General features: G+C 41.9%; 1 protein-coding gene across 1 annotated transcript; it reads left to right on the top strand.

Moving 5' to 3' along the window:
* Nucleotides 1-6,136: 6,136 nt before the first annotated feature.
* Nucleotides 6,137-20,137, top strand: cttnbp2nla (CTTNBP2 N-terminal like a). The gene is made up of 7 exons (XM_071903940.2): nucleotides 6,137-6,198; nucleotides 9,727-9,834; nucleotides 16,275-16,508; nucleotides 17,211-17,318; nucleotides 17,498-17,686; nucleotides 17,823-17,993; nucleotides 18,259-20,137. The coding sequence occupies exons 1-7, from the start codon at nucleotides 6,160-6,162 to the stop codon at nucleotides 19,219-19,221; spliced, it is 1,812 nt and encodes a 603-aa protein (XP_071760041.1). The 5' UTR covers nucleotides 6,137-6,159; the 3' UTR covers nucleotides 19,222-20,137.

The following is a 20,137-nucleotide window of genomic DNA, read 5'->3' as shown; positions in this document are numbered from 1 at the left end:
ATTTACTTCAACTGGTCCGACTATGCCTTTGAATCAATCTGTCTGGTGGGAGATAATGGCAAAGCTGGTGGCAAACACAACATTATCTGAGCAGTCACAGTCTACCTTTTGCGCCACAGAGCAAGAATTACAGACTCCTAGACATTGCTTGTGATGACCTGCAAAGTGAAATGGTGTTTTACACAAGTGCAACTAGACATCCACTTGAACGAAAAGACTGATAGATTCAATAACCTGTATATCCCGTCACTAAATGGATACAGAAGTAACAAGCTCACTTCATTTGGACATATTGGCATCCTTCTGCCTTGTTATCTATTTGTCTTCCTTTCTACATTGTTTCCTACCTGCTGCTTATCTTCCTCCAAACCATTACTGAAAAAAAAAAAATGTTTCACATCATGCATTGATTTCTTGGAGTATGTGCTCAGATTTTGGTTTTCTTACAGGAATACACCTGCGAAATGCCCTCAAACAGATCTTTGATAGGGAGGGGGTGGAAAGACGCTTTGAAAGCCCTCACCATTTGTGGCTCTGAATCGATAGTGCCACCATTTCAACATAAAAGTGCCTGGCTTTCAAAAACGCACCAGCTGAATAATACCCTGCCATAGACATGAAAGAGACATTCTATTTGCAAAGGATAGATCAATAATAAAGAAATGACACACACTTGTATCTGTGCTTTGTGAACCAAAGCTCTGGTGGTCATGCAATGTTGATCTAACAGGCCATTTTGAGACTTTGCTTTATGAAACAGATGTCATATAGAAGTTATATTACACAGTATGGCAAAATCAATACCTGCTAACATGGGGAATTAACTATATTATATTGTATCAAATTACTGATTGAATGGCGCCAAAATATGAAGGTGTGTAATTGGCATTTCCGTGCAGACAGCTGCTGAATTGTTAGCTCCACAGATGGACTGTGGCATTCTTATTACGCTTTAACTCAATAACAAATACGGGCCTCTATGGACCCATGAAACAGTAGAATAATAATAATAAAAAGTTTGTGGGTTTGTGTCATTTGTGATGGAATTTTCTGTCAGTGTCAATATAATGCACTTTGGACCAATAGCAGAAACCTAATTTACATTTAGATTTAGTTCTGCAGACAAAAGTACAAACTGTACTGCGAACTGGTAAAATTGTTAGACTCTGGCTCATTATCTGTGTCACATGCCATGCTCTCACTCTCCTCTCCGTCTTTCCCTCCATCACTCTTCTCTACATTCCGTCCAACAAGGCAGAACTACAAATAAGATGAAATAAGATTAAAAAAAAAAGTCCTTCCGTGAGTTCATTTATCTTAGATATTTCTTGTGAAGTATATAACCCAATTACACTTCCAAGAGTGGAGAGAGCAGATATGAATATCCATGCACTCTCTTTTTAGTAATTACATGAAATCTGTTGAACATAATTTCCGTCAAACAAGAACTGAGGTGTCTAAAAAGAAATTAAACAATTGTCCCCAATATCCATCATTAGAATTCACGCTGCATACTTGTTACAGTGGAGCAGACAAAAGAAATTAGACTTTTGGAGAGTGTAGGAGCCATTATGTGATTAAATTACCATTCATAATTTTGCTGTCTGGTGCTTTTAGCCTGGATGGTTGCCTGGGTGAGCAAGCTGTCTCTTCCAACTGGGATGTGTGTGTGCTTTATTGTGCCATTGTTTACCCAAATAGTGCTTTTTAGACGCTGCTTTGAGGATCATTGGAAGCAAGACAGAGGCAGGGTATCTTCAGGCTGCCACATTGCTCTTTTATGTTTATTAAAGCCTTAAATGATTGACAATATGTTAAGAGTTTTCTATCTTTATGGTATTGATTACTGTACATTGCCAACTGCAGAGAGGAGTTGCTTAATTTTTAATTTCATGTCACTCAATTTTGACCTAAAAAGGCAATTTGGATTATTTTGCAGCACTATACTGTTTCTTAGAGTCAGGGAGTTGGGTCAAGTATTGAAGTTAAGTACTGAATCCAACAAACTCTTGGTTTGGCTCAGCTTTTTTCTGGAGGAAAGCAATGATCCTTTTCATCTCTCTGTATATAGCATAAAGGAGTCCAGCACTAAATAAATCACATTTCAAGCTTCCAAATCTACTCTGGTTGAGGAGTATTTGATTTTAAGATAGCAATCATTTCTTGTTTGTGATGACTTATCAAATCAAACTCTGTAGACCTACAGTGCCTCATATCCGTCCAACTCAGCTGAGGTATTTCTCCCTGCATCTGTGGTGTTTAGTTTACAAAAACAGTTCACCTTTAGAAAATGAGCTGAGGTGAAACCCGCTCAGACAGGGTCGTAAAACTCTCCCTGCCCCAATCTGCTTCAACATACTCTTGTATTTATAACTCACAAGCCTCGATAACAACAGACCCACAGAGGACATCTAAATTGATCGGGCCGGCAGGAAAAGACCTTTGTCAAAGTGTTGCAGAGAGCCTATGCTAGTTCAAATGTCACCCAGGGTGCCATTAAATCACATCAAAACACGCAAAGCCTCCATTAGTCTCTGTTCTCTTGGAAGCCCATGATTTGTAGTTGGCTCCATTTTTGTCAGTAGAAACGCAGGTCATGCCCAAGTGGGATATAGTTTGTCTTAGCTTTGAAAATTGTTGTTGTCTCATCTATAAATTACATTGCTGGTTACATTTCTCTCAGTTAATCTTTCATGCTCAGCTTTTAGTCACTGAAGACAACATGCACTGGAATCTCACTCACATCACAATAATTGAGATAACAGAGGATATTTGTTTAGTTTTGCAGACCTTTTACTCTGCTGGCCAATCTTGCACCTGTTATCTTTTATAAAAGAGACTGATGCAATACATCAAAGCAACTAACCTGTCTAAATATAGGGTGAATACATGAATGGCAAAGCACTCTTTGGCTATTAAATTTCACATCTGACTGCCTCCACATGATTAGAAAACAAGTACCTTGGTAGCAGTGACACCATCTACTTCTTGAGGACACACTAGCACTCTGGAGATATGCAAATGATTAATCAGAGCTGCTTCAAGGTCAGACACTTGGGCAATTTACATTTCTCATGACCATTGCCAAAACAAATCAATTCCCTAACCTTAACCTCTTTCTCTAGCTGTGCACACAATCATGTGTATTGAGAAGAGCAGACTTTTGTATATTGGTGACAGCCTGACTCACCGGGGGGTATTGAGAGGTTACATCCTCCCACGCTCTTGCATGCATCCTCTGTATGGGGAATCAGATACAAAAAGTGACAGATATGGAGCAATAGATGAATAACTAAAACCCCCACAGAACTGGATGCCAGGCAACAGATGCTGATAACTGCCTCAGATTAGGTCCTAGATTGGCGTCGGCTCCCGCCAAGACTTCGATGCTATATTTACCGATCCTTCTCCATCCCTCCTCTGATCGCGTCTGCGCCACCATGGTGTGTCATCGCCGCATTAGGTCTGGCATCTACTATGGAGCACCAGGTGTGAAATGGAGATGAAATATTAATTTTGAGTAGCAGAACGCAGGCTTTCATATAAGTAGGGCAGAATAAGGCAGAAGAGAGCGTGATTGCAGCTTGGTGGTATATTCGCTCAAGGTCGGTTGGGGCCCCAGAAACGTCAGGGTTAATATGGCTTTGTCAAATTTTAAGGAGACTTTTGACATTATATTTTGATGGGGCTTGGCATTGTTAGCGGTGATCTTGCTGTCACTGTCACAGCACCATAGCACTCTAGTCCTAGTCCTAATCTAGTCCATACTACAACTTTCAGGGGACATATTCTTGATCATTGGGGCAGTTATCTTGAAAGTTTGACAGTACTCTATTCTTGCTACCCCTACAGTGTTGAGCTAAATGTCAATATTCTGTTTAGAGTTGGATTGAGGAGCTCACTGAAGGCCAGGACACCTTGAAAAGATGAGCTATGGACTTGACAAAAACACCCCAGTCAGCAATTATGTCAGTGAAGATCAGAAAGAGAGTGGGGGAAGTTTAGAGTGAAAAAGAACAAAAGGAAGAAAAAAAATCTGTGCTGATACTACAAAATTTTGACTTGCAGGTCTTCCTTTTGTACAAGATTTGTAGGACTACAGGGCATCAGCATTAACTTTTTTGCACTAAACATAAACAAAGGAACTGGTATATGTAGTAGGCGAAAAATACAAAAAAAGTTGAGGAACAAAGTGATATTTTTCAAACAAAACCAATATTTGACTGGTTACTTCTGATAAATCTTTCATACTTTGTATCATTTCCTTAACTTCTCCACTGACCCCTGTGTCTGTTCTTGCAGGACCAAACCAATGTGGATGGAAAACTTTACAAATTGTTTGGAAGAGAGAGGCGAGGACACACAAAGGTTCTGGGGACACAGATTCTCCACAGCAGCCAGTCAGCAGGCAGGCAGAACAGAGCGGCTTAATTGAAGAGCCTGAAATAGAGACTCTCTATTAGGGCTGAAGAGGCTCCCTGCACCAGCAGCCTATCAGGAGCTATAATTCTCCGGCTCTGCTCTCTCTATACCCTCCGGATAACAGAGGGAGGGAAATAGACACAATTATCAAATAGCACAAAGATGCTGCATAATCATAGATTGGATTGGAGTTCTGTTGTGGGAGTCGTGCCAATTTATCAGTGACACAAGGTCGATGGTGATGTGTGTACATCTTGGCAGCATGGTTTTGTTGGCTTCAAGCACAATGGCTGTCTATTATAGCACACCATACTATGAAGGCAAGATTACAGTGCTATATTTTACATTACAGTTTTGGCATTTAGCTGATGCTCATATCCAGAGTGATTTGATAATTGAATGATCATAAATTCCAAATTGCCAACATTACATAAAGCAGTAATAAAGAAGGCAAGGGTCAAATGTGCTGGGGCGTCCATTATGCTTATGCCACGTTATGGTGAAAATTCTGGATTTTGCATAGTGTTCCCAAATGTAGGTAAAATTACTGTAACTTTGACTTGAATTGTGTGAGCATTGCTCTCTACTGGCAGCTATTATGTATTACATCAGGGGATTCAGTTAACAGCTGGGATAGCCTTGCATTTTCAAGTGAGTGCATCACAGTGAATACATCATGAGACTTTTGTCACATTGCGTCTGTAGCTCTTTGCCTAACAGCTGACAACAACAACACACAGCTGTGCCCCCCTATAGTTTCAGCCCCCCACAGAGAGGTTTGTGTTGTTTCAGAGTGCTGCTATTAAGATATGGAAGGTGTGGGAAATCTCTCTTTTTGAAATCACAGTGTTTGATTCTGGCTGTGGTATTAGCTCATCTACACTCTGCACACTGTTTGCTTTCCTGGGTGAGCTGAGAAACCCATTGGCATTGCTCCTCCAACAGCCATGCAGCCCTCTTGCAGCAGCCAGGCTCCTCTGGAGGTTCTTACAGTGATTACGCCACCAGATGGCAGTCACTAATACTGTAATCTCACACATGCTGTAATGCAAGGGATACTTTTGCTGGAAAAGGAATAGTTAGCCTAATATAGGCCTCAAGAGATTAGGCCTATATATAAAACAGGGGTGATACAGGTGAAATTTACACCTTATCACGCCTCTTTAATTGCCAATATGGTAAAGATAAAATGTAAATTTCGCTGTGGAAAAAGAACAGAGTAATCCTGTAATCAATTTTAGATGGATATTATACAAATACCACAGCAAAACATTAAACTATATATTATATCCTAAGGGAATATTATAGGGGTATTATCATAAGAGATAAAGCACGATAAAGTCACTATAAACTCACTATTGAGGACCACTATACTGTAAATCCCAATGGGAATATTAAAATAATTATTTTTTCGTTAGGCTTGTACAGCAGCCTGTATGGGAATTAGACTAAGCTTGCTGGAAGTCCTTACATACCAATAAGAAATTCTTTAGGAAGATGCAGGCGCTTTAAAAAAAACACTAAACAAAGAAATCCTACCAAAATCCAAGAGGAGGGACGTTACTGTTCCTGCCCCCTTTTCCCAGAGACTGGCTTCTCATTGGTCAATGCTCCAAGGTCGCCCTCTCCTATTGGCTGGCTCACCTGTCAGATAGAACGTATTGCAGCTCAGTGTTCCGCTGCGTCGGGATCTGACGCAAATCAAGTGAAACAAATCTTCTGACAGGAGAAAAGTTCATGCTGGAGTTTTCAAAGACTTCAGAGGGCCATATGAAGGTAAGCAGACTTCTAGAGAATGTTTTTGTGTTTGCAGTGTAAACCAGGAGAAGACAATCCGCATAGTTTCATCGTTCTTCAGACACGTTTTGGTCTAAAAGAAGAAGCAGAAAAAAAAAGATGTGAAGCAGTCAAGGCTGCAGGCCGATGAAGAATGTATTTGGACCGCATACGGATATCTTTGCAAGCTTAAATCAGAAGAAGAAGATCGGTTTTCATTTGTGCAAAAATATTTAAGGTTATTACTTTGGCTCTGTCTAACATCTTTTCAGCGAAGAAGAAACTGAAGAAAGTCAGGAGTGACATGCCATCTTCTGTTGTTAGACGCTATTACAGATCACTGTAACTTCTTTATGATGGAGTCTAACTACGGTTATTAACGTCATTTGCATGTCAGCCGGTTTAATTGTTTAATAGCTCTGTTTATTACAAAGCAGTGTTAATTCTCCAAGCCATCAGATTGCTACTGGATGTTATTTAACCTGTTTGTCTGTAGATTTTTGTTAAGATTACATTGAACTAAATAAGTGAATGATTAAGTAAGTAAGTAAATGCAGAAAATTAGGTTGGCTACTAAATCCAATTTAGTATCCAGACATGCATCTGGTCAGCCATCCTGATTAACAGTAGAAGGAAGTCCATCAGACTGTTGGAGCTGTACTTGATCCCTCAGTTGACCCTCAGTGTATGTCAGCCTGGAGGCCAGAGAGGTCTCACAGTCTGTGACATGACTTCATGCTGTGGCTGCATGATGGCATGTGTTTTGACTTTTCGCCCCTAACAATAAAAGTAATTTGAAGATGGACTGAGGGCGGTTTTAGAACATTTTTCATATATTGAAAATGTGTCCGATAGTTTTTGGAGTCAGATCAAATTGCTAGACCACTGTTGTGGTTTTTAAAATGCCTTAATTGAATGAATAATACACATACTTAGATTGTTTATATGCTGCAGTGAAAACAAGACAGAGGATCGCAATCTAAAATACACCGGATATCAGTGTTTGTATCACTTAAGCCGTGTTTGAAGATGAGAATTTTACTCAGAAACTATCCACAGATGTAACAGAGGTGGGTTCGGAGCAGATGCGATGGACTGTACGGGATAATGATGAGGATGAAGAGGTTTATTTTTCACAAGCAGCCACTTGCAACCTGAGGGCCTTCGGACTGGAACAGGGTGCATGTGTTTGCAGTAAAGGCTGCAGTGTTTTTAATGAGTTTACAATGTTGCAGACCAAGGCACATGGCTGACCAGGCTTAAAACCAACACGGATAAGGGGATTATGGACACAGGGCTTTCGTCATCGGAAGTGGAGCTGAGAGAACGTGTGGGAATATTTGTATTTCCCATGCTGCCGCTCTGTGTTTGTGTTCCCTCAAGCTTACAAAATCTAACTCAGGGATTATGTGAAATAATATTCGAATGATGACGGTCTTAACAAGTGCGATGACAAATGTAGGCTCCTGCTGGGCCAGACATGCTTCTCATAACACGGCACACACGCACAGTGATTACAGTTGCCTGTGAAATTAGCAGCAAGCCTGTAAACCAAAAACCAAGGGAGGTGTGTACGCTGGAGTTTAATTTGCATTTTACCCATGTGGTTAAGCCACAGACCATGAGCGCTGGTAAAGGCACAGCTGAAACATTGTGTTCCCTCTTTCTGAGAGGAGGCTACTGTAGGGATTAGGCTGAAGGTGCAGTTCAGCAGGCTAAGAGGAGAGATTCAGAGGAAGGAAGCAGCTCATATGCATCATAGCTAATTTTGTGTCTCACTTCTGCATGCTTAGTAGGTGTCACACTGTACTTAGTCAGAAGCTTTACGCTCATTTTCACACATCTTTTTTTTCAATCGGCAACATAGAGCCATTCATATTCAGGGTTCTCAGTTGCTGATGTTCTCGAAGATGCCTGGGAAACGTTTTGGTACAGTAGCTAGTAGCTCAGATAGGAAAGGCCCGTGGCTCCTGTGTCTCATTATGCAACCAGTGCTCCGAGAGAGCAGCCCACCCCCCTCCTGATGACTTCATGATGTGGAAAGTTGTGACCACAGAGAGCTCAGAGCGGAGCACAGGCCTGTTGGATGAATGGTAGTTCAGGTGGGGATCACAGACCAACAAACCCAAATGAGGGGGCAGAAGCTGAGGATGCATTTTTCAGATGTTTAGGCCATCTTACAGAAAGTATACTTTTTGTAATTAGAGCTAGAACTAGGAAACTAGCGGCCATCCAGCACAAGAGTTCACCTAAACCTGCAGATCCCACCTACAGTGTATGATGATTCTTCTTTGGAAAGGATGCCTAGTGCAATAACATCAACAGCTGTGATCTTATTTCAAAGAGGGGCCTGCATATGTTCGCTTGGCCAGAATGCGGTTGCATGTTTTGAGGTGTGGACACCGCAGGGCTTGTCAGCAGAACCAACACAGCTGTGAGATTAGGGTGCAGGGACACTACAAAGAGACCACATCACATTTCAAACATGTCCTTCAAAAGACAAAATCTATCAAAATCTATCAAGGGGCCCATCAGCATGCAACATGGTGAAACATAACGGAAAATGCTTTGAAATAATATACAGCATGGAATTTAGTACCAAAGTCAAACACACATTATCTTTATCTTCATATCTTAGATGAATGATGATGGAACAGCTTGGATGCTGGAACCTGAACTGTCTTTTATTTGATATCTGATCTATCTGTGCCTGCTGAACACATGTCAGCTTGTCTTGTTGCCAGGCTTGTGCCGCCTCATTGAGCTGAAATATCCCAAACCTACTCAGAAAATCAAATGAACCATTTTAATGGAAAATGCAGTACTCGCTTCTCAAGTGTACTGTTGCACTTATTAATGCTCATGCAAGCCGCAGCAGCGCCTTATGATGCCTGGTAAATCACTTAATGTTTTAACAGAGGTTGTATTTTGCTTGAGACAATATCCTTACATTTTGCCTGAGATATACTGTAGGCCCAGACCCTTTAATTTCATTTGTGTTCAAGTTAATAACTTGCTCAAAATCTGTTTTTTTTTGTTTTTGTTTTTTTTATATATTCTGTACTGTCTTTACAAGGGAAATTTCTTTACCACACATTTTGTACACTGACTCTATTATACAAAATGACTCCCTTCTGAGATAATAAACACATATCCACACATAGCCCATATTTCAGATATATCAAATATCTGAATTGTCTGAATGTCTATTTTGGGGGCAATTGAATAATATGGGCCTTGCTTCCCAGATGAAATGAAATATCAGTTGAAAAACACTTTGCGGAGAAAAACAAAAGAAGCAATGATCATCTTGTAAATGTGTCCTCTTTGGGGGTTGTATAATAGTCTGGCAAGATAAAGTACAATTCAAGTAGTTGTTATTTTCATGAAGAAGTTGTATCTTATAAACCCATGAGGCAGGTGCATTTGCATTAACACTTCAGAAATAAAATCATATTGAAGCATGATGTGAAACCAGTTAATCAATCAATCGACCAACCAAGTCTTCTCTTTCATCTCTTGCCCCAGCAGTCCAAGCTGAACATGGAGAGTTTGAGCAAGCCAGAGTTGCTGATGCTTTTCAGCATCCTGGAGGGAGAGCTGGAGGCCCGGGACCTGGTCATTGACGCCCTCAAGGTACCTATCAATAGAGCTGCTGACACATAATTATAATGTTAACAAGGGTATGTGCCATAGATGCCTGTAGAGAAAGACCATAAGGTGCCAAAGGACTTAATGTACATCTATGCTAATGCTTACAGGGTGCAGACCATTACTTGGTCATAAATACCTCCAGTGTGCTTAAGTCAAGGATCTGGCACCAAAGAGATTTGACACAAGAATGTTAATATGGAAAACAGGGAGAGAAGGAAATGAGCTAAGGTAGTTGAGATTTAACCCATGTAACCCTGATGATGGCAGCCATTTCCTGGAAAACACTGACCCCATGCTTTATATGTGAACGGATAGGTGCAAGAAATGCCATGTGTCTATGTCTCTCTTAAGCAAATACTAGTTAGGATCTATCCAATTCCCTTCTAGAAGGTTTGCGTCTAGCTAGTGGGATGATCACCATCACAGTCACACATTTCATTACCTTAATTGAGTAGCACCCCAGTCAACTTGAACATAAGCTCCATTTGAAATAGCCATAATGTACGAGACCAGTGGTTCTCAACGTGGGGTCTGGGGACCACCAGGGGTCCTTGAAGAGGTTCCAGGTGGTCACCCAGCAAATTGATGAGTTGTTAAACTTCATCATTATTTCATTTACAAGAAGTTAACACAATTAGAGGATGTAGAAGAAATGTAGACTATTTTGATCATAGTTTCACTGATATCTCGTTCTACCTGCAATAGAGACAGTCATGGAATTCTAGACAAAATCATATCTAACAATAAAAATATTTTGGTAAAATGGGGGTCCGTGGCCCTAATGTGGACTACATTAGGGGTCCTTGATATGAAAAAGGTTGAGAATCACTGGACTAGACAGTCAGCATGTCAACTAGCCACACAGCAGCTAGTTTCTACCTTAGGATGTGTCACATTGGCAGGATTAGTCGTGCATTTCAGTTAAAGGATTGTCAGGCTATTTTCCCCACACATATTAATCTTGCTGTCCTGAAGGCTCACGTCATTGCCCTGCTTTCTGTAACTGTTTGCATGGTTGTCAGGATGTTATGTCATTTAAACAGAGGAGCCGAATGACTAAACATAGTTTAGTAACGGTTTGATCATGACACTATTGTGAAACCATTAAAGATAGGCCGTGAATATGTCTGTGCTTTAAGCGATTTAATGATGCAGCATTTTTTGTTGCAAAATATGTCTTGTTAGATTATCTATACCATCCTGAAACATTAACACTATAACACACATTTTTATATTCACAATTAATTTTGAGTTTTACAGCAGTAAAAGTTCTTGGAATGCGATTCAGTTTCCTGGTGTAAAACGCACCATTGAAAGAACAAACTAGAGAGGCAGCCATCTAGTTGAAAAAGGCCCTACTGCTGAATGTTCATGTGTTGTGTCTAGACCACATTCCTACATCTCTCCTGGGATCTGGCCATCTAAGGCAAGAAGAGTTACAGCACGCTGGGCGCCTGATGACTCAATGTGAGGGAGACTAGGAGTGAACAAATAAACATTGGCCTTAACTGGAGCTTGAGGGGAATATGGCTACGCTTCTTTCATGGCTCTACCAGCACACACTGTTAACCCATTCAGCACAGGGGTTGGATCAATGCGGCAGTGTTAACTGTTTCGGTGCTTTTAATTAAGGGTACAATCACTGACCTGTAAGAAAAACTCTTTGATCTCTCCTGGAGACCTAGGTGAAATGAACATGAAATGGCCAATGCAGTCTAGCAGAGATCATGATTAGTAAGAGCTGGAAATATATGAAAAGTGTTCCCACCTGACTGTAGAGGTGAACTGACATCACCCTCAGTTTGCCAGTGTTTGTTTTTCTCCTCTTTTTTTCATTGTTCTGCAGGATTCAATCTTTTTTTCCAAGTGAGTTAGCAAGGTGAGCTCAGCACTTCACACCATTCAGCTGTTGTGCTGTGGAGGAATTGGCCATGTGGAATCTTGGGTCTTGCCCTCACATGAAAGCAGAGTGTTATCAGTAAAACGTTTCCCACAACTCTTTATTCTTTTCCAACATGAGATTGCATGTGAACCTCCAGTAATTAGAAAAATAGGCCCAGTCATGTTGCTCGAGGCAGTCTAACTGATGTGTCATGTGAGAAATGCTCAGCTAAACCACAAGTCACCTTGGCAGTAAAAGCAATAGAATGTAGTATTTTTTTAATAAACTGTTCATCAACTGATGAACTATTCACCTCTTTTCTTTTTTTGTGTCTTTTCTTTCCTTTTCTCTGTCTTTTCCATTTCCATTTTTTTTCATCTGGTTAAATGTGTGAAAAATGGCAAGTTTTCATCTGCAGCCTCCAGTCTCAAGGTTTTTCAAAGATCCAACATCCTCATCAATGAGTTGCCTAGGTTTAAGACCAAGTACAGGATGTAAGGTTAATGATGTGGTTCTTCTATGGTCTTTATATATTCAATTATACAGAACTATCAATGGCATTCTAACCATGCGCTGCATTTTTCCCCTTGTGACTCACTTCTGCAGCTGCTCACTTCTCATGCTGTGGCTTTCAAAAGGAAGTTAGTCTCTGGCAACGCTCATGTTTGGCACACAAAGCCCTGCAGTGATCCAGTTAGTCCCTTTGCTTTGGAAGGAGTGCGAGTCTTTACTTTAAGTTCAAACGGGACTCAAAATATGGAAATGAGCCTTTAATTAACTGTCGACTTCACATGGCATGGTCGACCAAATCTTCCAAATGAAGGTACTTCAAACAATTTGACTTTGTTTGTCTGTCCCTTGGCAGTGGGGCAGCATTTAAATAGAGGGAAAAAACAAAACAATAAACAAATGGACTTCCTTCCAGCTTTGAGATGTATCCATTGATTGTACTCAGTGTTATACATTTTCTTTTTAGGTGTCTGTTACTTTTGCTATATCACACATAAGTGTTTCATATAGCCTATACACCCAAAATGGCCATCATATATTCCAGTACCTAACTTGGCCCCAAAGTAGTTTAGCAGCACTGCTGTATGTTGTTGTTTACAAAGCTCATTGGAGGTTTAGGACAGGACAACCACTCAGGAGAATTTCAGATTTATTTTACTGGTGCTAGCAATTCACTGGGTAAGCAGCATTGAAATATACTGTATAGGACACTGGGGTCATGAGTATATTCACCTCCCCTCAGCAGCAGACCCATCTGCAGACAGCATAAGATAAGCTAGTTTTGAACCAAGGAAATCATGGCGATACATGGCTCCCCGAGCAAAACCAAGTACTGAAGCCAGGACTTGATTCATAATCAGTTGGTTCTATACTGTAGCTAACAGACAAGGACATGTATAGTGATGCTTGATAGCCATGCACTGAATGTGTATGTGTATGGTACTGTACATGTACAATATGATGGAGTGACTGAGCTCCAGTGGAGTTGGGTGTTAAACATAAGTCATGTCAGGAATGTGTTTCCTGTCATCTCTCTTTTCACTCCCTCCACCTTCTGAGCACCAGTGGAGGATGATGGAGAGGCAAGGCAAACAGCCTCCCTTTGTGCTGCGGACGTCTGCATGTGCATTGAAGGGCTGGGGGGCAGAGAAAGAGACACAGAGAGCCAGACAGACAGAGTCTGTTTATGAGTGAACTTTTGTGTGTGTGTGTGTGTGTGTGTGTGTGTGTGTGCGTGTGTGTGTGTGTGTGTGTGTGTATAACAGGGTTACCGTGAATGCAGAAAAACCTGAGAATTTAAAGGCTAGTTTTCCAGTCATGGAAAACACATGGAGACTGAATACATTAATAAAATGCCAAGGAAAACTGTGAGCAGTCCTAGAAATGCAAAAAATTACTGGTTCTTCTCTAAAAGAAAGTCACAGAAATACACATTTAGGAAGTTTTATTTTTTTTATTTATCAAATGCATTCCCTTGTGCATCTATAGTACTAATTTGTCCACTCCTTCGTACCCTAACCAGCAAATTTTTTTTCAGTTAAGTGGTATTAGTGCATGCAAGAGCAGTGATGAAAGACTTTAGAGATTGAGGAACATAGTTGTTAAGAATGGAAACCCTGATCTAAGCTTAATCTTCTACCCTAGAAGTGACACGTAAGGCCAGTCCGTCACTGATGGGAACAGGAAATGGGCTCTGGACTAACGCTTCTGACAGACAGAGTTCTCTGCAAAATGAAATATCCACCTTTCTAGAATAAAAAATGACACCAACTGTAACAAATTGATGGAGAGTATAACATTTCGCTTGCTCAAGTTATGTCATTTCTAGCTTCAGCATTTTAGAAAACTCGTGTAAATTATAGTGGTGTTTCAGTTCCAACAACAAGGTCCGTTCCCCCTCTGTGTTACTGACTTTGCACAGTCCAGATTTGGAAACCTGCACTGTAAGATAGTGAGAACAAGGACTATGCCATGCTCACTACTGTAGATCTCCTGCATTACACACAGGACTGCAGTCGAGGTGCTGAGTGGTCACTGGGCTCCAGACAGCGCCCACATTTGAGAGGCATTTTTGAATTCTCCTGGGCTCTCTGTGTTTTCCTGTTTCACCCCTGCATCCTGTTTGATCCGCCTTCACACCATCCCCAATGGACCGGATCAAATAACAACAGCAAAGCTTCACAGCCTTGCCCCCCTCCTTATTGCGATAGATGAGCCAAATACTCTAGAAGATGACTATCACAAAGCCTGCGATCTGTGATGGAATATGGTTTGCGTTTGGTTCTCGGTCCAATTCTAAATATTTTGTCTTCTATTTCCCTGCAATTGATAATCCAGTTTATTTAGATGAATCTCTCTATGGTCTTTTAGCTGTCGGTCCTGTCAAGATGTCTGCAAGAGAAGACTTGATTTAACTGGATGATATACAATTTGTACACAAATTAAACACTTAAATTAGTTCCCTTTCTGTTATTCTTTAAGTTCCACTCTAATGTAGTGTGATTTGTGTAGGTGGGTGTTACTGCTGAGCACACAGGTATACTGTGACCCCTCCAGTAAAATGACTGATAGGTGGGTATAGTCTGTAAGCCCAGAGAAAGGGGTGAATATGGCTGTGCATGCCCATCCGTCCTCTTAACTGCACACTAAACTTCTCAAGTGGTCTGGGTATCAGTCATCAGGAGCTCTGCCCTCACCCTGCCAGAGAGGATACTGTCCTCTCTAATCTCTTGATCCTCTTTTGTTGAAACCTCACTAAGACACATTGCCAGCTCTTCCTGCAGCCCTCCTCTCTCACTGCAGGCCCAAAGGCATCTGCTGAACCTGAAATGCCTTGCTGCTATTATCCCTCCTTTGTCACGAGTAAAACAGAGAACAGGTCTGCCTTGGCCAAGGCCCAGTCCATAGCAGCTGTCCTGCTAAAGACAGACAGATGCACACCATCTGTTGCTCCTTCCTCCTGCTAGCACTCTTTCTGTTCTTGTATATTGTTTTTATGCCTTTCCTCACTTACTTCCATATTTCCTCTCCCCCTCTCTCTCTGTCTCTCCCTCTTCCCCCCTCCCTCTCCCCTTCCTTTATCTTTATTTGATTGGAGATGTTGCTCTTGGCGTGTTGAGCTCTGCTGCAGCATTTGATTTCCTGTTTAGATGGCTACTGATGGAGGATTCTTGTTGCCTTGTGGGGAGGGAAATGACAGCAGCATGTAGGAGCTACAAAACATGACAGCCAGGGATTACAGTTATCAAAGTAGCTGAAAAGCACTCTGACTTCAGGGTTCAGTACTCTCAGTGTTGTCAGTTTATAGATCAAATGATGATACTCCTTGCTTGAATGAATTGCAACCCAGGGCTGTTAGTCAAGACCACTTTAGTTGAGTCCAAGTCAATTTCAAGACCAGGTCAGGTCGAGTTTGAGTCAAGACCGAAACCAGAACATATTGAGTCCTATTAAATAAACAGTGTACATGTACATGTTTACATCTTACATCTGTACAATTAATGCTTGAGGAGTTTCTTAAAGATCAGTAGAGATGTAGATCTATCTGCAGGAGCTCTGCACTAAACCCTACAACATCCAACTGATTAATGCATAGGATTTTGACTAATTGCATACAAGTTTGAGGACCATTAAATACTATACATAGGTGTAATCTAACCTTAAATTGTTTTAATGGGGAGAATATACATGAAGTTGGACCAGGTAGAGAAAAACATGGTTTTGAACATTTTTAGATAGGAAAAAGTCAAGTATTATATCCAGTAATGGCCAGGACCAAGACAAGTGCTCTCGAGACCGGACTCAGCTACTGCAGCCATATTGCAGCCCTACTGTAAAAAGGGAGTGGAACAAAAGCATAAATCAGCCAGGGCTATTCTTCTACCCATGAATATTTTTACTGCATAACCATCAGACCACTAATACACAAAACAAATAGCTACCCAAACTTAGAAAATTAACTAATTGAATATTAACCACTACCATCATTACACCATCATTAATGTACCGTCTCATTCTTCTCTTCGCCTAGGCCCAGCGTAAAGAGCTGTACATCCAGGAGCGCTATGGCAGGTACAACCTCAGCGACCCTTTCCTGGCCTTGCAGAGAGACAGCGAGGCTGTGGGGGGCCAGAGCAAGGAGCCTGGCTGCTCTTCCTCCACCTCCAACCCTCTGGTGGTGCTCAAGCTGGTGGTGAGCCACTGCAGGAAGATGCAAGAGAAGATGTTGGCCCAGCTGGCTGCAGCTGAGAGCCGGCACAGGAGGGTGGGTGTGTGGTTCTTGGTTGGTGGTGGGTGGCTATGAGCTTGTGGTTTCTTATGCAGATTAAAGAAAATCAGTGGGAAATGAAACTGGGCTCCCATGGCAGAGAGTATCCAAAAAACATGACAGGATGAGGCAACCAGTGCAGCGCAATGCTAGCAGTGCAGATCTTCAAGATTTATTCAAAATGCCTTTCATTCCTGTGAGTGCATACATGTAGAATATGGAAGGCACCAGTGGAAATTGAAGTTGTAATCCCTGTTTTGTCTACTGCAGATTGTCTGTGACATTAAATTTGAAATGATACTGTAAAGGTTGTTTTTTAGTTCAGGTGCCAGATCTTTGTGCACGATGATGAGTTATGCTAGTAAGTAACTGTTGCAAATAATGACTTCCACTGGATCGTTTGGATCTTGAGAATTGCAACAAACACAAAGCACACCATAGTCTCAGGCTTGGAAAAAAAGACAACAGAATGACGAATATAGGTCAGCACTTGAACTGTTTTTTTTTTTTTTGGTTGAAAAGGTTACTCATTTAGATGAGCTAAACTGTGTGGTTGTTTAACTCAATTGCCATCAGCATCTTTGTTTACAATGTAGTAATCACATTGCTTCAAAGTAACCATAATTGGCTCTAATACTTAACAGACCAAAGGGAACATTTCATTTATGTCCCTCTGTCTCCCCCCTGTGTCTGTATCAGGTCATTGCAGATCTGGAGGAGGAGAAGAGGAGGCATGCGGAGGACACAGCGGAGGGAGATGATGTCACTTACATCCTGGAGAAGGAGAGGGAGCGCTTACAACAACAGGTGCCCTGTCATTAATAGTGGATTGGATTGTAAATGTGCTGAATAAATCAAATATGAATGATTGATTGGCTGAGGTGCAATAGGCCTAGTGTGAAAAGCCTTGAAAGTCTTAAAGTAGAGGGGTAACTAAAACAAAACCATCTTTACCGTCAATTCCTGACAAGTCTCTGTCTTTGTAGCTGGAATTTGAGCGAAGCCAGGTCCGGCGGCTGGAAAAAGAACAACGGCGAATAACGGACCAGCTAGAAGAAGAACGGGCCCAGCACAAACAGCTCTCCTGCGCTTTGGCCAAAGAGTGTAAGTGGGCCAGTGCCAGGGCTCTGGAGGAGGGACACCGGCTGACTGAGCTGGGCCGTAAGCTGGACAAGGTATTGCCACTGTGATTTCAATTAAAGCCATTTATTTCATTTATTGCATCTGTATACCTTGCCTCTGTTAATATATTATAAATATTAGGCTAGTGCAGATTCGCTGCTCTTGGCTAATAGACTGGTTCTGATTCAGGAGAAGGAGGCCTCCCAGGCCCTGAGAAAGGAGCTGGAGGAGGAGAGCAGGAGGGCCCTGCGGATGGAGGCCAGGGTGGAGGAGCAGCTGGCCGAGTTTGACACTGAGCGAGAGCAGCTCCGCTCACGCCTGAAGAAGGAGGAAGCTCACTGTTGTCAGCTACAACAACAGGTGTGAACACTATCATATAGTCATCAGTCTTGTCGCGGCATTCGCCCATTTTGCATATTGGGAATATTCCATTTTTTTGCTGTGCAGTATCATGACTTACCTCTTACTGATTAAAGTAAAGACATTTAATCTCACGTTATTTAATCTAATCTCACCTCAAGACAAGAAACTGAGATGTGAATGACAGTTTCTTGCTAGCATGTGACAACCAAATTTCCCCTTTAAAGATTGCTGAAGTATGTCTCTTATCTCATTCTGCAATCAGGTGGAAGAGCTGAGGAGGAAGCTGGAGGTGGCGAATATGATGGGTGAAGTAAGGGGGGAGGATATGGTGTCAGTGGAAGGAGGAAGAAAGGAGGAGTGGGCCACAAAAGTTCCTCTGGGAAAGACTACAACAGAGACTATTAAGGTTGAGGACATTGAGGAGGAGGGAAACCACGCACCTGCCCAGCCGAAAGTCAACGGTCACCATTGCTTAATGGAGACCAATGGGCACAACGGTCCAACCGGTGCCCTGTCAGAGATGATGTGTCTGGAGAATGGAAATGAAAATGGCAACTCTGCAGCCCCTGTCCCTCATCACACCCAGACCTCGCTCTCCCCCTGCTCCTCTCCTGTCCTCGCCAAGCGCCCGCCAGGCAGCCCCGTTCCCGGAGGCTACCAGTCCTCCTACCAGGCCGGCATCAACCAGCGCTTCCACGCTGCGCGACATAAGTTCCAGGGCACCTTGGATCCAGAGCCTCAGCCCCAGGCCGCCCAGCCTCCTCCTGCTCCTGCTCCTCCCCTCTCTCCGAAGGACCTCTCCCCTGCATCCAGCCCCTCTCCGGAGGCCAGCCCCGTCAAGCAGATGGCCCGTAGCACCGTCACCCAAGTCCTGTCTCGCTTCACCACCGTCCAGCAGAACGCCACACCGAAGCTCTCCGCGCCAAACAACTCACCCTTTGGTACAGACTACCGCAACCTGGCAGCCCCCTTGTCTCCGGTCATCGGAAGGGCCGCTGGAGCTCTCCCCCAGGGGGTTAGATCACCCACCATCCCGAGGGCAGACAGGGGCAACCCTCCACCCATCCCCCCTAAGAAGCCCGGTCTGGCCCAGGCCCCTCCCTCCCCGGCCCTGTCGCCCAGGTCTGCCAGCCATTTCCCCGACAGCCCCCTCTCAGGCAGCTGCGGCCTCACCTCCAGCCAGGAGGGAGTCAAAGAACTGGACATGGTGGTTTCTTCTAATTAACTGATTAATTGGTCGGTCAATTAATTAGCTGGCTGCTGCTCTGCTTGTGACACTATGGTTTAATCCATATCACATAATTTTGATTATGGTATTATCTTATATTTACTTCCTATGCTTATTTGAGCAGAGACTCCCTTAAACACTGTTATAGTATGTTATTTGTATTATATTTATTTGATTTTTATATGCAGTTTTCTAATGTAAAGCAGTGGCACTATTAAAGTATTTTCTGTTTCATCATGTTGGTTAAGGAGCTGGTACTAATGAGAAACTGCAGTTGATAGTTTTGATTTTACGTCATATTATGGTTTCAAAATGTGCCAATATGCTAGTCACACCGTACTGTTATATTGACGATGATATCGTTTTTTTGTTTTTTTATGGTATCATATTTCCCAAAGAATAGAAATCAATGTATCAACTGTAGAGGTATTGTTCTTTACATACTTTATCTCAAGTATTTTGTTTATTATAACAAATAATACTTAACAAATAGTCCTTGGACCAATGTACATTGTATCAAATGAGTATGCACTCATACCTGTCTTTTATAAGAATGTATAGTTTATTTTTTAAACTTTCTTCAGTTATTAATGTATAATAGTTTGTACACAGCAGATATTATAATCTACTAAATTGTTTGTACTGCGCTTTCATCATGCATTAGTCGTGGGCTGTAGGCTGGAAAAGTGAGATGTCATGTTTTCATATTACTTAGATTATACCTTGGTTAGGATGAGTGTTTCTGATGAATGGCATGTATTTGTCATTTAGACGAAAGTAAACACTGCAAGTGTTTTATAATTAATGGCTTTCACAAATATAACACAACTCTCATGTTTATTATCTTTCCTTTTTACTAATTCTTTTACAGTATTATATATACTGGAAAGTGACTGAATTAATAAATTGATCC

This window comes from Centroberyx gerrardi, chromosome 5 (genome assembly GCF_048128805.1).
Source record: "Centroberyx gerrardi isolate f3 chromosome 5, fCenGer3.hap1.cur.20231027, whole genome shotgun sequence".
In the NCBI taxonomy this organism is placed as follows: Eukaryota; Metazoa; Chordata; class Actinopteri; order Beryciformes; family Berycidae; genus Centroberyx; species Centroberyx gerrardi.
Note: the sequence above shows the minus strand (reverse complement) of the source record. Positions and strands in the feature narration are given on the sequence as shown.

What these genes read in the sequence shown, in the direction of transcription:
- cttnbp2nla (XM_071903940.2), top strand. Translation starts at nt 6,160, where the DNA reads ATGCTGGAGTTTTCAAAGACTTCAGAGGGCCATATGAAG. An exon ending in TGGTCATTGACGCCCTCAAG is followed by an intron (nt 9,835 to 16,274) that starts GTACCTATCAAT and finishes CTCTTCGCCTAG; the next exon opens with GCCCAGCGTAAAGAGCTGTA. An exon ending in GGGAGCGCTTACAACAACAG is followed by an intron (nt 17,319 to 17,497) that starts GTGCCCTGTCAT and finishes CTGTCTTTGTAG; the next exon opens with CTGGAATTTGAGCGAAGCCA.